This window comes from Micrasema longulum, unplaced genomic scaffold, assembly GCF_059751315.1.
Source record: "Micrasema longulum isolate JH-2025_06_02 unplaced genomic scaffold, ASM5975131v1 h1tg001159l, whole genome shotgun sequence".
Lineage (NCBI taxonomy): Eukaryota > Metazoa > Arthropoda > Insecta > Trichoptera > Brachycentridae > Micrasema > Micrasema longulum.
In genome coordinates this window covers 56,488-71,813 of record NW_028278346.1, presented here as the reverse complement: position 1 = coordinate 71,813, position 15,326 = coordinate 56,488, and the positions used below count along the sequence as shown (strand labels likewise).

The window sequence follows — 15,326 nt, the reverse complement described above, 5'->3', positions numbered from 1 at the left end:
ATTTTACAAATTATAGCAAAATTCCAACTATTCGGATTAATGAGTGCCAGACGTTATACGGATATGCGAAAAAACGGCTATTTATTTTAACTATTAAATTAAGCAGGGTTTTTAAAGAAAACGTTACATTTTGTGGGTATGCTGGCAAAAAACGTTAACTCGAAAATATAATGATGATAATGATGCAGGTTTTTCGAGCGTTAAAAGTTTTTAACGCTTTACAAACTGGCAAAATACACTAAGTCATATTACATTTCATATATCTGTAGTTTTCTAAATAAATTTAAGGTTAAGTCGTTTACCGGGTATTTGATTCAGGCTTAAAACTTTAAATAACTAAATATTTAGTTAATATAAAATAAAGAATCGGAGTAATTAAAAACATTTTCTTAAATGAGCACTTAACATCTCGACACATTTTACATACAACTGTGTAACTGCCTCATACGCAGTTATACGACTGTTGCATTTTAAAAATCTACAACTTTAAAACTTTAAAATCAAATATTAAAAAATATAAAAACCGTTGAAACATGTTTTTTTAAACGTATAAATGTTTAACTGTATATATCTAAAACAAAATCCGAGGAATAACTAAGTAAGTGCCAGCTACGGACATACAGTGTTGATGACAGGTTACGTAGCTAAGTATAAGTGTGTATGTGTGATAAAACAAAAACTAGTGATCTCAGAAAGAACATTTATTTTTTATCCTATTAAATTACTCAATTAAGAGCGTTATGTCAAATTTCACAGCTTTACTACGTAAGACCAGCGAAATATCACGAGTTGATTTTTAAAAAATATTTAAAACGCTCTCCTGTAAAATTTACTTTTTTCAGTTACATAGTTGAACGTACGATGTGTCGATCTTACTATATTTAAATAAGATATAAGGGAGTAAAATTGGAACAAAACTTATTAGCTTGATTTCTCGAAACGGGGATTTTAGAGTTAAAGCTTTTTGCCAGTATATCCACGATTTACTTAACATATTTTTTTTATTGATTTTGAAATAATACAGCTAATTTGAATCGCATTAAAAACTTACTTAAAAATGTCCAGCAAAAACTCTTTTGACGAAGAAACTCGTGTACGAGCGGCGAGGTCCCGCATACGTTTTTTTATTTCCTTAAAACGATCCGAAATTTGGCAATTCGGATGACTGGAGTTTAAATAAACGGAGTTCTACTGTTTACAAACAATATGATAAAAAAAAGTGAGTCCTAATTTTAAAAATATAAAAAAAATAAATATAAAGTGATGCCTTTACTAAACTAAATTTAATATTGACATACAAACGTACATGAAGTAAGTATACAAGATGACAAAATTAGTGCTCTCGTGGAGGGGAGAAATACGTACATACACAAGCTCTGGGTAGGTTTATTAGAATAATTTATCCAGCCTAAGAAAATTAGTATACCTACGCGAAGATCTAAACTAATCTGCAGTGGATTATATTACTAACATATCTCACGATGTCATTAGACTCGCTTTCTGCAAACAGGGATAACGATTCGGCAAATATCACGGGACCATTTTGTATCGGATCAGATATTCACAATCATGACTTGTGTGCTCCTGGGCGTGTCGAATCTAGTAAGCACTTAGCAACTGCCTGTAAATGGATTTTTTATTTTTATAACGTCAAGTTATGTTGTATCTCGTCTGCTATGTGCAGTCTTCATGTGCTTTCGAATTTGTCTCTAATATATTTTTTTAAATGGTCAGGTGTCCGTAGTCTTATCTGACCACTAAAAAAGGTATACGGTGACTCTCGCAGATGCTTCCCTGATACTGCACGAAAAAGACAACTGCACGTCGGACTGATAATGCTTGGCTAAAATCGACAAAACCGACGTTTTGTTGTCCCGTTCGCACCTATAAACTGAACCAATTTAGTTTATTTTTGTTTAGAAAGATCACAAAATGTCATTTTTTGTGTAGGGGAGAGTAGAGTAATGGCGAACTGCGAGTAACTCCGAAACTCTTTAGTATTGAGCTGCATTTCGTATGGAGAAGCACACCGTTCAAGGTAAGAACCAATTATAGGCCCATAAAGAATGTAGCAGTGAAGAAAGATGCTCAAAAGAGTTGGTATGTTTTTTTTGCTGAAAACGTTAATATTAACCATTACCCCGTGTGCTTCGGGTAATTCCGAACGGCAAAATCATTGTTTTTTATTCAATTTCGTATGTTTTTTTATTTTATTTTTAAATACATATTTTTAATAATATACGGAAAATACCAAAGTTTTATTTAAAACAAATAAGTTTTGATTTATATGTTTTGTTCTTAAATTACTTTCGTTTTTCCCTTAGGTTTTCAACATCACCCCACTTTCTTCTACCATTTGCGTTTTTCAAAAATAGTTATCATATTTGTATATCGTACGTCCTGGACATCATGGAAAACTGGGCACTTTTAAAGATTTTCGGATGGTTCTGGTTTTTTGGATAAACAATGTATAAATAAAACAAAAGTATAGGGACACGCCAATGTTAAATAAAATAAAAATATTTTTAAAATCATCGCTTGTTTGAAGAAAAATCATATTTTTTGGTTATTTTTGTTGTTATGTACATTTCCAGTATACTCTGAGGTATTTTATTTCATTGGTCCACCTCGTGGTGTAATGATCAACGCGTTTGCCTGCTATGTAAGATGTCTCGGATTTATTTTATTTAACACTTTATATACATATACAATATATATGTCCCGACTTAACACGGAAGTCGGGACAAAAAAAACATTTAATTGTGCCTATGTAAATTTGTGTATTTTGTGCATTTTTGCCCTAAGGAAATTTCTTCCTACCTACCCAAACCGTTCAGTTTGAGAAAATTACAAATACATGGACATATTGATATTGAATCTTACAATTTTATACAAAAATTAAAAACAAAGATTAACAAAATAAAAATATATATAAAAAATTAAAACTATACTATGAAGAGAGGAGAGGGGATAGAAAGAAAAGAAGAAGCATAAAGGAACAATTTAAATATTTAGATAGTGACATTTCAATCTTGACTTAAATGTAAATAAAGAAGGCGCGTCTCTAACATTAGTGGGTAGATTATTCCACAGTCGAGCGGCTACTACTGTGAAAGAGGAGGCAAAAAAGTTAGAGCGAAAACCAGGATATTAAAAGAACGAAGAGATAGTCCGTGTTGTGAAAGAGGTTGGAAGAGCTCTCTCAGATAAACAGGCAAAGTGGGATTATTTAAGATATTGCGAAGAAGTGACAGAATGTGAATGTTTCTTCTATGCCTGATACTAAACCAGTATAGTTGCGTGCGATACTCGGTTATGTGGTCAAATTTACGAAGATCAAAGATATAACGAATACAAATATTTTGCAATCGTTCTAACTTATCAAGTAATTCAGATGCTTATCTGGATAACATACATCCGCATAGTCAAGGAGTGGAAGAAGTAAGCTCTGGACTAATGTTTGCTTAACATTAATCGGGTTCGGTTCTCGATATGGTTGACATGAAATATTTATTTAAAAATATGTTTCTACAAACAATATGTCAATATTAACAGCGCCCTACGGGGTTGAATCCAGCCCTTGTCTACAAAAATTTAGACAATATCAAAACACAACTAATGAATAAGAAGCCACAAATAACAAATTTACAACCTTTGTAATGAGTATAAAATAAATATGTTGTATAAAACATTTTTCATAATATAAAAAGAAAAAGAGTTTTCTCGTGGAATATGGAAGATAATCCAATAAGATTTCCATCCTGGGAGATCCTCGAGGACATAAGGAGTACTCCAGGACTAAGGATGCCGCTGTAATGGCTGACTTATTTATGTTTACATGATAAATAGAAAACGAGAGGGAAATTTATCAACCGTTCCTTGACAATAAGTGGAAGGATAATTATATAAGCAATAACATAAATCTTGAGAACCATATGGTGGAAGTTATCAAAATTTCTTAAGGAAAAATTCACAATGAGGTGACTTTACCCAAATATATAAATACGTAAGTCTGTGGCTCGCATCTAGAAAGACCAATGTCGGACTTCATATTTTTCTTGCCACAATTTAGTAGACGGTCGATCCCAATAAAAAAACTAGTATATTTAACTATTTTATACGCACATACATATGAGGGTAGTATAACCAAACTTAGAGATATACATTGAAGGAGTTACTGAGATATTTGCGAAAAACTTTGATAAAAGAATTGTGAGATTTCTAATTATGCTTCACTAACTCAACGAAAAACGCTAAGTTTGCGGGGTCAAGTAGTACAATTGAAATCTGTTTTTGCCAAGATTTAGAGATGGTTTTGAATTACGCTATTGTTTAAGAAGGTATGTTTTTATGTATGGTTTATTTTGGCATCAATAACTAGTTTTCCGTTTTTGGTGGAGATTTCTAAGTTTGCTTCACAAATAAGAGCAGAGATGGAGAACATTTTAGAGAAGGATATGTGGAAGTCTAGACATATACCGGAAGTGCTTCACAAACATCAACAGATGAAAGAATTGAAGGAATATAGATGTTCAAATATAGGCAGAATGGTGAATGTTACACAGTATGTAAAGTGGCCACTTAAACCAGCCATTGACAGGTCATAAGCCCTGTAGATGCCAAGACTTCCATATTACCTTCTCTTAAATGTTCTTCATCTCTGTTGTAATATGTTAATATAAACAGCTCCCCAGGGAGTTGAATCCAGTTCTTGTCTACAAAAAATTAGGACAAACTCAAAATATTATTGATAAATTACCTGGTCCATGAAGAAGTATAGAAATTGAAAAAATAACATTTTCAGGCGTTGCCTAGTATGCAGGTGAAATAATTCAATTAGATGAATCTCACTCGCATAAATAAAGGTTTCAGCTCTTTAACTTCACAAACATCAACAGACGAAAGAAGTGAGGAATATAGATGTTCAAATATAGGCAGAATGGTGAATGTTACACAGTGTGTAAAGTGGCCACTTAAACCAGCCATTGACAGGTCATAAGCCCTGTAGATGCCTTGACTTCCATATTACCTTGTCTTAAATGTTCTTCATCTCTGTTGTAATATGTTAAACAAGTTAAAATTAAATTTATGTATAATCTTTTTGTACAGTGCCCTTGAGGGATTATATTACGAAAATGGCGCATATAAGTTATCCATAATAATAATTTGTATTAATAAGAAGACACATACATTATTTTTTTCATTGTATTGTGTACTGTATAAGAAATAAAAAAAAAACAACAAATATAATTCTATCTATTTTCTATTCTATAATAGGGAAATATCACATACTACGAATACCGACATAAATATATGAAATGGTTTTAGAATAATTCACTGTATTTTCGAAATCAATATGGATGTTGTGGAGAAGTGTTTTCATACATGAATGTAAATTTAAAAAAAAAAAAATATACGTTGCTAGAAAAACGTGACATGCCTTGGTTGTTGTGACGTCAAGATTCGTGATACCGTTCTAAACAAATTTGAATGGTCAGGAACAAATAAACATGAATCGTGACGTATTAAGGGCGTGGCCGATGGAATGACCGTTTTGCGGGAATTCATAATTTTAAATTCAAAAATATTTTTTATGCTACTAATAATTTAGCTAAAAAATTTTTTTTTACTGGACAGATTTTCATAGACCTTTATAACTTCAAAAATGTATTTGAGAAATCATATTTACATGTAAAATTGTATCAACAAACACCTTTAAATTATATATTTTCTAGTTTGTATCTTTGTTGAATTACCGTATTAAATAAAATAAAATAAATTAAAATTACAATCGTTAGTGTTAAGGAAAAAAAAAATAAGTTTACATGCTTGTAAGACTTTTAATATTGTGCCTATAGCTACAACAGCCTCTTTGCCCATATTTAGGAATGATTATCTGTGTTCACGTATTACATATAGAAAAAAATTGTTTGTATTAGTAAATATTAGGTTCTTGTTTTTCAATTTGTAATATTTGAGTACTTTACTATATGACAGTAGATGCGCCCACAGTATACCTTGTTTGCCCATTCCGCGCCTTAAGGGATAGAAAAATACCTTTCACGGTTAAATAAAAAGGAAACATTACATCTTAAAAATAATGGTTCATAAACTTTTTTACTAAAACAAACATAAATAAACTAAGATACATTGGGTAAATGAGTTTAATTAATTTAGTTCTTGTGAAGAAGACAAAATATAAATTGCGAGAGTTAGACTATATTAATGTTGTTTCTTTTAATCCGACGCATATTTAGCTGTAGGTAGCTTTCTCAGAATGTCTTCATGAATTTAATTTGACTGTGATACTTGAAGGGTTATTTTTATTTTCTCGTGTTTAATCCATTTTGAGTTGGGTCCGCCCCGTGGTGCATACTTGAAGAGATAAATAGTAATGTGGGAAGGGGATGTTCTGAGACTTTCAAAGCTCCTTCTATTTGTGGCCAGGGACATTTGAATTAATGTCAGATGTCTTGGGACCAGGCCAATTAATTGTCTCGCTTGACCGCGATCGGGGGGAGAGGAGGCCCGGAGGCCCGGCGGGGCTTCCAACAGGACAAATACAAACTCTCACGTGTAAATGTTATATGTACACACAAGAAATAGAGTATTTAATATGCACGCCCGTAAATTAGATGATTCTACTTGCTGAGAAAAGAATGGGTAAAAAAAGTTGATTAATGGCGACCAATTGTTGTTTTATAAACGTTAAATATATATTTTTTAAATTCATACTAAGAAATACTCCAATGAAAAAGGGAGTCTATTCAAATATTTTTTTAACCTATTTTTCTTATTTTTTATTATTATGTATTAGTTTTGCAATTTACTTTTTTTATTATAAGTAAAAAATAAAAAATCCCACTAAGAAATGACATGTTTGTGATACAATTAAAGGTTGCTGGGAAAAAACAATATATATAGATATCAAGTAGGTATTAATACAAAATATACATATTCAAATATAGATACTCACTAAAAAAAACTAAGTACATACTATTCTAAAAAAAGAAGCCATTTAAAGCTTCTTTTTATATCCGTAATCAAAAAAATAAAATAATCGAAACAAATTCAAATAATTCATATAGGTAAATGAGAATACCAAGGAATCATAGATGATAAATTAATATTTTATTGTCTAAAAAATATTTAAAGTATAAAATCGATTAAATTAATTTATTGCCTTGAAACAAGTAACTGCCTGGAGTATCAATTAAAATGGGGAATTAAAATAAATACAAAATAAATAAATAACACATTCAATTTTTGTCATCTCACCGGAAATCAAACCCAAGTACCTAGCGTGTGTGAGGCGAGCCACTTAATCACTACGCCATTAGTTAAAAAAAAATGTAAGACTCCGCTATCCATTACTGTTCACAATAAAGTTTGTCAACTTTTATATAGTAGGACACGTAAAAAAAACATATAATTTACATGTAATTAAAATTTTTATGTGTTATTTAATTATATTTTGAATACACAATATTTTATTTTGCTGAGATGCCTTTTTGAATTTGAATTGAATTTTATTTTTTATTCATTTTAACCTTTTAGTTTTGTCATTGCATGCTAAGGGTAGGTATATGACATATTATAAATATTAGCTTAAGCCTTAAGAATATCAAATAAATGTAGCTTGTTATTTTTACAATGATTTATAAATATTAGCTTAAGCCTTAAGAATATCAAATAAATGTAGCTTGTTATTTTGACAATGATTTATTATTTTAATTATTAAGTAATAAAAATAACAAATCATCGTACGGTGTTTTTATGAGAAGATTGTGATAAAAAGGCCCTTTCTCAAAACATCGTTTTTTTTAAAACACATAATTAATAGTAAGTAAATTGTTTTTAAACAAAATCAAAATCATAGCGATACTTTTTCTTTACCAAATAAATAATAGGACGTGCGAATTTAAAAATTATTTTTTCTAGAAGTACCACGAATAAATAATATTATTTGATCCAGAGAATGCGCATCTTAAAATCTTATTTTTTTATACTTTACCGTTTTAGCTGGTATACGTACTTTTAAATAATGTTTATGCCTTTAAATACTTTTTTGGCTTTTATTATGTATATTTGGTAATTTTTGGAAACTTTTTAATATTCTTTTAATTTGTATTGTGTAGTTTTTACTTAAATCACATACTTTTAAGCTGCATTACGTATATGTAATTCTTGATACCTCCTGATTTTACATTGTGTTATATATTATAATATGTACTTTTTCATACTCGCTTAGAATATAGATGATACGTTTGTAATAATAATATTTTTTTGCGATAAGTTGTTGATTAATAATGAATCATATTTTTTATTCTGCTTTAGTAATTAATATTATAGTTAAAAATATAAACACGTCTGTAAATAAATATTGTCATTTGCATGTCTCTAAATGATTTTTTTCCAAAAACTCCTCGGAAATGTTATTTGAAATTACGTATATGTTTTCAATTAGAATTTTTGAAATAGTTCAAAAACTTATAATATCACCCCTTACAGAAATAATTTTGCCCGCTAACCCAGAACTGGGTGATTAACATAATTAAACAAACATATTAATGTAACATTATTGTGTTTTTAAAGCATAATGTTTAGTTCTCGTCATTATTTGTTAGAAAAATTCTTAGATATAAATAAATGTGGATTTCGCCTGCGCAGAAATGAAAGCATAATGTACATAATGAGTTGAATTTACTTACATTGTGGTACCAGGAGAGCCTATAGGCTTTAGGGTTGGCCCGAACATTGCACTCGAAGTAAACATCATCCCCTTCCTTAATGTCATCAGCGTTAAGGGTAGAACCGAGTTTCAACACCACTGACGGCATGTCTGCAACAGAGAAAAGCTAATGTTAAACTAGAAATATATCTTGAGAAAATATTTAGAGTGAATGAAATTTTATCATAACAGTAATAAATTATACACCATATAAAAGATATTTAAGAACATTTGATACTCTAACGACTCATCTCAATCACGTTCTGAGATATATTAGAATCCCAGGGCCGCGATTATGAACGGCTATCTTCATCGGTAAAACTGAGACGGTATGAACTAATATCGATATTTATGTACGAAAATGTGTATATTTGTATGAAAATTCAAAATATTTTCGTCGGTAACCGGTAATTGAACATGTTTGGAAAAAAAATTGTAAACATATTCTATTTTTCATAAAGAAAACTTAATTTTACTTTGTAAATAAAATTGAAGATAACTTTTAACTTCCCACCAGAATACGTACCCTGATGCGATACACGAAATTCTCGGAAATAAAAAACTAACGCGTTTTCATAATTTTTTCATTACCTGAAAACTAAGCTTCCTATGGGAAAAATGCCGCGAAATACGTGTACGCAAAGCTTGTTATAAACGCACTTGGCGGGCTGAAGTGTGACGTCAAAATTTTTAGCGAATTATTATTCCAGTTACAATTTTTTAATTGTGTTGTATTTGTAAATTGGATAATTATTAATTTTTACATGTATTTGTAAATTGGATAATTATTAATTGTTTACATATATAAATGTACTCGTATGCCCTTTTGTGTCAATAATATTATTTTTACCAGAGTTACAATTTACTATGTTCGCGTAGAACCATCGACTTATTGATACACGTAGACGAGCCCCGAGCCCTCAAAAATGATGACACTTAACTGATACTCAAACGCTCAATGCTGCCAAGCGCGTATTTAGTCGTTTTTTGACCGCCTCTTGGGTTTGACGGGAGCTTGGCGTTTAGAATCGAAACCAGAACGGCCCCTAGTGCCGTAAAAGTGTGTAACCGTTGCGTTGGGACCAACACTGTCAAGATAATTGTGTAAATTTTCACTGGGAAGTATTTGTTTAAAGTAATAAACAAACCTTAAAATCAATAATATTCAAATATAAGTACGAGTATTACATATTATAAATGTCAAACTTCGCCTGACGGTACAATAGCGAAGCTTTTCTTTCTGACAGGAATGCTCTGTAAGAAAACGTTTTTAAATACACAATAAATTTGAGATTGTCCATTGTCCAAAATCTAGCAAAAAGAAATAAATGGCTCGAAATTATAAAAACTGTTTGGGATCCATAAAAAAATGAACGTTGTTTGAAAAACATTAAAATCCTTTTTTTTTTCATATGCCAAGATCTTTTATTCTTCCATTTTTGGTGGTATGTGAAATCTCAATGAATGTATCCCTGGTATGAATAAAAAAACTCGGTAACTATGGGTTAAAAAATTGGGAAATTGTTTTCAGGCGTTGCCTAGTATGTGAAATAATTCAGTCAAATGAATTTCTTCGCAACAATAAAGGTTTCAGCTCTTTTTTTATTTTTTTTTATTTAAATCTTAAAGTAGGGCACACATATCATACATATTGTTATGTGTGTTCTAATAATAACATTGCGAATATATTTAATTTATAAATTGTTTATCACATATGCCTTGACCATTATTTTAAATTTTGATATGTTTTTTTCTTCATAAATATTTTTTTCCATTTCGTAATACTTTTTAATTGCTTTAATAAAATTGAATTTTGTGACTTTGCCTTTTTCCTAAATGGAAGTCTAATTTTGTTCTTTTCTCTAGTATTGTGATCGTGTTCATGCTGGTTCCGATCAATTTTACTTCACTAAAATCAACAAATTGAAGAATTGAAGAAATATGGATGTTCAAACATAAGCAAAATGGTGAATGTTACACAGTGTGTTAAGAAGCTACTTAAACCAGCCATTGACAGGTCATAAGCCCTGTAAATGCCTAGACTTCCATATTACCTTCTTTCAGGTATTCTCCATCCCTGTTGTAATTTGTTAAACTATGGGTACGTTTTCGGGTACCTACTTTTTTTTTTTTTTTACTATATAGGGTGCGTCTAAGTGTGTTGATAGGTCGACGCGTCGAATTTGTTTCGAATGAAAGACTTATTTGAGTCTACGGATTTATTTAGAAATTCGTTTAAAAATGCCCTTATAAGACGAAATGATTGTCGGATTTTGTCCGAAAAAAATCAGTGTTAGCTTTAATATAAGGTTCCGATTATTTTTAAATTATAAACTTTATTGATGAATTTACCTATGTAAAATCTTGAATACGGAGTAAATAAGTAATATAAAATTACAAGTAGTTTATTACACACTTTTTAAGACATAAGTCCTAATTTTATGGGACTAAAAGTCCTGTGATGAGTTAGGACGAGTAATTAGTTGACACAGTCATCCGAGTATATCACCACAAATATTATATTGAATAAAAAAACATAATTATAATAAAAATAAATAAATAAATGGCACAATAATATGGTAAATAGCAAACTCAAACATTCGAAAAATCATCAAGGAGTTTATCCACTCAACTCTCCCACTAAGGAAAATCCAGTCTTTAACTCCTCTCTTGAAAATATTTTTGGTCCTTGAGAGCTTAATTCATTCTTCCAAAATGTTAAACACGCTCGGTGCGATAAAGGAGAGATGTCTCTGAGCAGAAGTCGTACGGGCATTAGGTGTGATGTAATTCGTGCTTTGGGAAAACCTCGTACGAACATTTTGTTGAGATCTCTCCTTATTGTTCGACCAGAAGTGAGTAAGTGCTTCCTTTCGGTACATTAAAAGTAAAAAAGTCATAAATAACTTGTGCTGGAAAAATGGAAATCGAGTTGTGGTAGAGTGGGATTTAAACCTGGGAACTTTGGTCCGTGAGTACATTACATGAATACAACTTGAAGTTACATGAGTACAAAATAAAATGTAAATATTAAAGAAGTTAATGATTAAATCATTTGTACTGAATAAACAGAAATGCCTTTGGGTTTCAATTGAAAGTAGTTATGCAGAAAGCAGCAAGTCCACAATTTTGAAAAAATGAGAAATTGGAATTATAAGGTGAAGTAAGAAGGTCAATTCTATGTTCCACTCAAAACAGCCAGGCCGCTTTCATACAAAAAAATAAATAATTTCCTTCTGAAAATAGTGTTGATCACAAACAGAAAACACTCACATCACGAGATGAAAGATTAATGCCTCCAGAAATCCTTTTTTTCCTAAATAAATTAATGTAGACAGTTGCCAGACTAGATGGAAGGTATTGAGTCTTCCGAAACTAGCAGTACTTCGAAATGAACTCAAGTGGTCTAAAAACCAATTTTTTAGTAATTATTAAATACTTCAATTATGTCGTTCCACAAAGTAAATGCCCATAAGGTTGGGCCGGTATAGGTACTTAAGAAATAGTTAATTGAAAGTATCAAGTTCAACATGTATAATAGGGTAGGCCGATATTTTTTTTTCCGAATTTTAAAATGAAAGGGGGTCTAAAAAGTTGCCCTTTGGATTACTCAGAATGCAGAAAATATAAAAAAAAATATTCGATACTACTTTTGGCCCTCAACCAGAGCATGAAGTTTTCGAGAAAGTCGATTTTTTGGAGGATACCGGCAGTCATTTCGTATTTAACTCTTACGCTGCTACGCAGTTTTTCAAGAATCTAATCAGAAATCTTATTATTAATACATTTTAAAAATATTTTATCGAATACGTTGTTTTCCAAACACACTACTGTTTTAAAAATTAATAGCAATTCCAAGAAAAATCTTCCATTTCATAAATATCTAATTCAAGCCCAGTGGAGTGAGCAAGATAGACAACTCGTGCCGCCCGCAACACATTCTCGTACAGCGGTTGTAAACCCTTTCTTAATCGAAAATAAAAACAAACAAAAATGATCTCGCACAGCAATCTCAAGGCGCATTGTTTTAATAGTTATTATTGAAACGACAGTATTATGATGGTTTTTTTGTTGATTGCGGGGCAAAGTGCCCTTATTATCAAACCTACCACTTCCATCAATGCATGCTAAACAAAATTTGAGTAAAATATATCTTAGATGATTCATATGAACAAGTGACGTCGTTCAAAGTAGTTCGTTTTTATTAAAATATTTTATATTATTTATTATTAATTTTCAAGAAACTTTGCTGTACACAATTTAATGTTCAAATTTTTACCGCGCGTAAGAAAACATTTTTTGTATTAAATTTTCCGTAGGGCTGAAATAGGTACGAAACTGAATAATAACCCGTCGAATAAGTCATTTTTATGTTTTGAAAATGTTTTATACCACTGACGGTTAAGTGCAACAAGCAGTTCCCAAATTAATTTACCCTTTTGGGGATCGTGACGTCAGCATCAGTCTAGTTAGAACTTTATGATAGGGATTAACAACAACGATATATCGTTGTTTAGCAGTCTAAGGGTTAAGTAAGAAAATCAGTCTTATTAAATGTTATAATGTGCATTAAATCTTATTAAATAAGTATCGAAGGGCGTGAGTTGCACTTTGTTTTGTAATAAATGGGTAGCATTGTTTTAATAGGCCATTGTTTTTGTCAATATTAGCCAGGCGCTCGACGGAATTAGTTCCGCGGAGTGTAAAGCGCGTAGTTTTAAAGCGCGTTCGAATTTGTAATGTGATTAAGTCATTTCTTTACTAACAAAAAATAATTTTATCAATACAGATAATTAACAAAATGTTTAGGCAGTGATAAACTTCAAACCTCGGTTGAGGGCCAAAAGTAGTATGGAATATTTTTTTAAATAATTTTTACGTTCAATGTGCAACTTGCCAAAATGCAACTTTTTAGACCCCTTTCACTTTGATGTCTAAAAAAATAAAAAACCTCATACATCATCGGCCCACTCTAATGCCCATTCAATCAATTATTTACGCATTATTTGTTATTTATCAAAGTAGAAAACATTTCAACTAATGTGAAGATTTGATTATTTACTCTTTTTACAAAAGTGCTATTATCTCAGTTTCACTTTTCTATGGCTGGCTGCTTTCTGCCTAACTAAGTTCAATTATATTCTCCAACAGGACCACGTTGAAAAACAAAACAGTTCCCGGCGCACAACTGAAAACACAATTTTTACAAAGTCTACAAAGACTTATTATTATTTGACAAATATTTGGATAGGACTGTTATTTCGGATACAACGGAAATGAAAAAAGTATCAAAGGGCATAAACAGAAAAAAGAAAGTACAAAGCCAAACTATTAGGACCAAATTAAAAACCTTACAGGAGGTTTCAATTTCCGTAATGATGAAGCGAAAAACAAACAATTAACATTACCGAGACATACGAATATTCAAATAAGGCTTTTCGTACTTTATAAAGAGGAATATTGTCAAGTAATGCTTAGTATAAATGACTACCTTTGAAGGACTTTTAAAGTGTTTATGTAAAACTTCATTATTTATTTTATGCTTTTTCGCGAAAATGTAATGTCCATTATTCTTAGAGGTGGGGGTCAGTGCTATGCAAGCTCCTGACGTCACTGCGACCTGTGAAGATCTATTGTGACGGGCCCCCGTTAATAGTTCTCGCCCTCCAAGCCCAGTAGCCTAAGTATCCTTCGGTAAATGGTTATATACAAATATTTATTAAAAGTTGTTTTACATATTTTATTTTTTTTGCACCACAACAGGCCAGGAGGCCTAATTACAGTGGTGAATTACATCACAGAGCACCCAGGCTTGAGAAAAATCAAATTTTAATTTTTGTGTTCTCACCGGGAATCGAACCCGGAACCTTCCGTGCGTGAGTCAAGCGTCTTGACCACTACACCACGGAGGCCGCCGATATTACGTGTAAATTCTAATTACGTGTCATCTCAAATTATATTGTAAATGTGAAAGGTAATGTTGTTGGTGAATATATAATACAAGGAAACAAATATACTTCAAAAACGCTAAAATAAAAAAATAAAAAAACTAATTTAAAGTGATAATAATAATTAAACGTATTTTAAATACTAATGATTAAAATTATAATTATCATTTCACAAAATTGTGGTGGAGGTTTGAAAATAATTTCTCTATTCTTTTAGCTGACAACCGCACCATTATTTTATCGTTTTTTCAAAGTGTTTTGAACAGCATTCAAGGTCTATAAAACACGTTTTTATCATTAAAGAATGGGCCCCAACCGCCGTATTCAAATATTTAAGAAAGGCACCTAAGTCAGAGGTAAAAAAATCATAAAAGACCAAGAGAAAGCCAGACCTCGAAATAAGTCAAAAATTATAATTTCAAATATTTTTACACGCTCCATAAACTCGAGCGGGGCAGAAAAAGGAGGGGATGAAGGACTTCAGTAAGGTACCTAGTGACATCTGGTGGCGCTATTTCGCAATCGAATAAAAACCAATGTTCGCAGAAAAAGTCAGAAATCCTTCTCAATATTGACCGACGAAAAAAGCTTTCCCATTAAACTTTATGTTCTGTGACAAAAAATACAAGTCAAGATTGGATAAAGGA

At 31.2% G+C, this 15,326-nt stretch overlaps 1 protein-coding gene across 1 annotated transcript in view; it reads right to left on the bottom strand.

Annotated features, from left to right (window-relative positions):
• Positions 1–15,326, bottom strand: part of side-IV (sidestep IV transmembrane protein) — a gene marked incomplete at its 5' end in the record, with an annotated part of 129,095 nt that overhangs the window by 77,362 nt on the left and 36,407 nt on the right. The window contains one exon of the mRNA XM_088233867.1: positions 8,712–8,842. Coding sequence (XP_088089993.1) covers positions 8,712–8,842 — 131 coding nt within the window. The remainder of the gene's footprint in view (positions 1–8,711; positions 8,843–15,326) is intronic.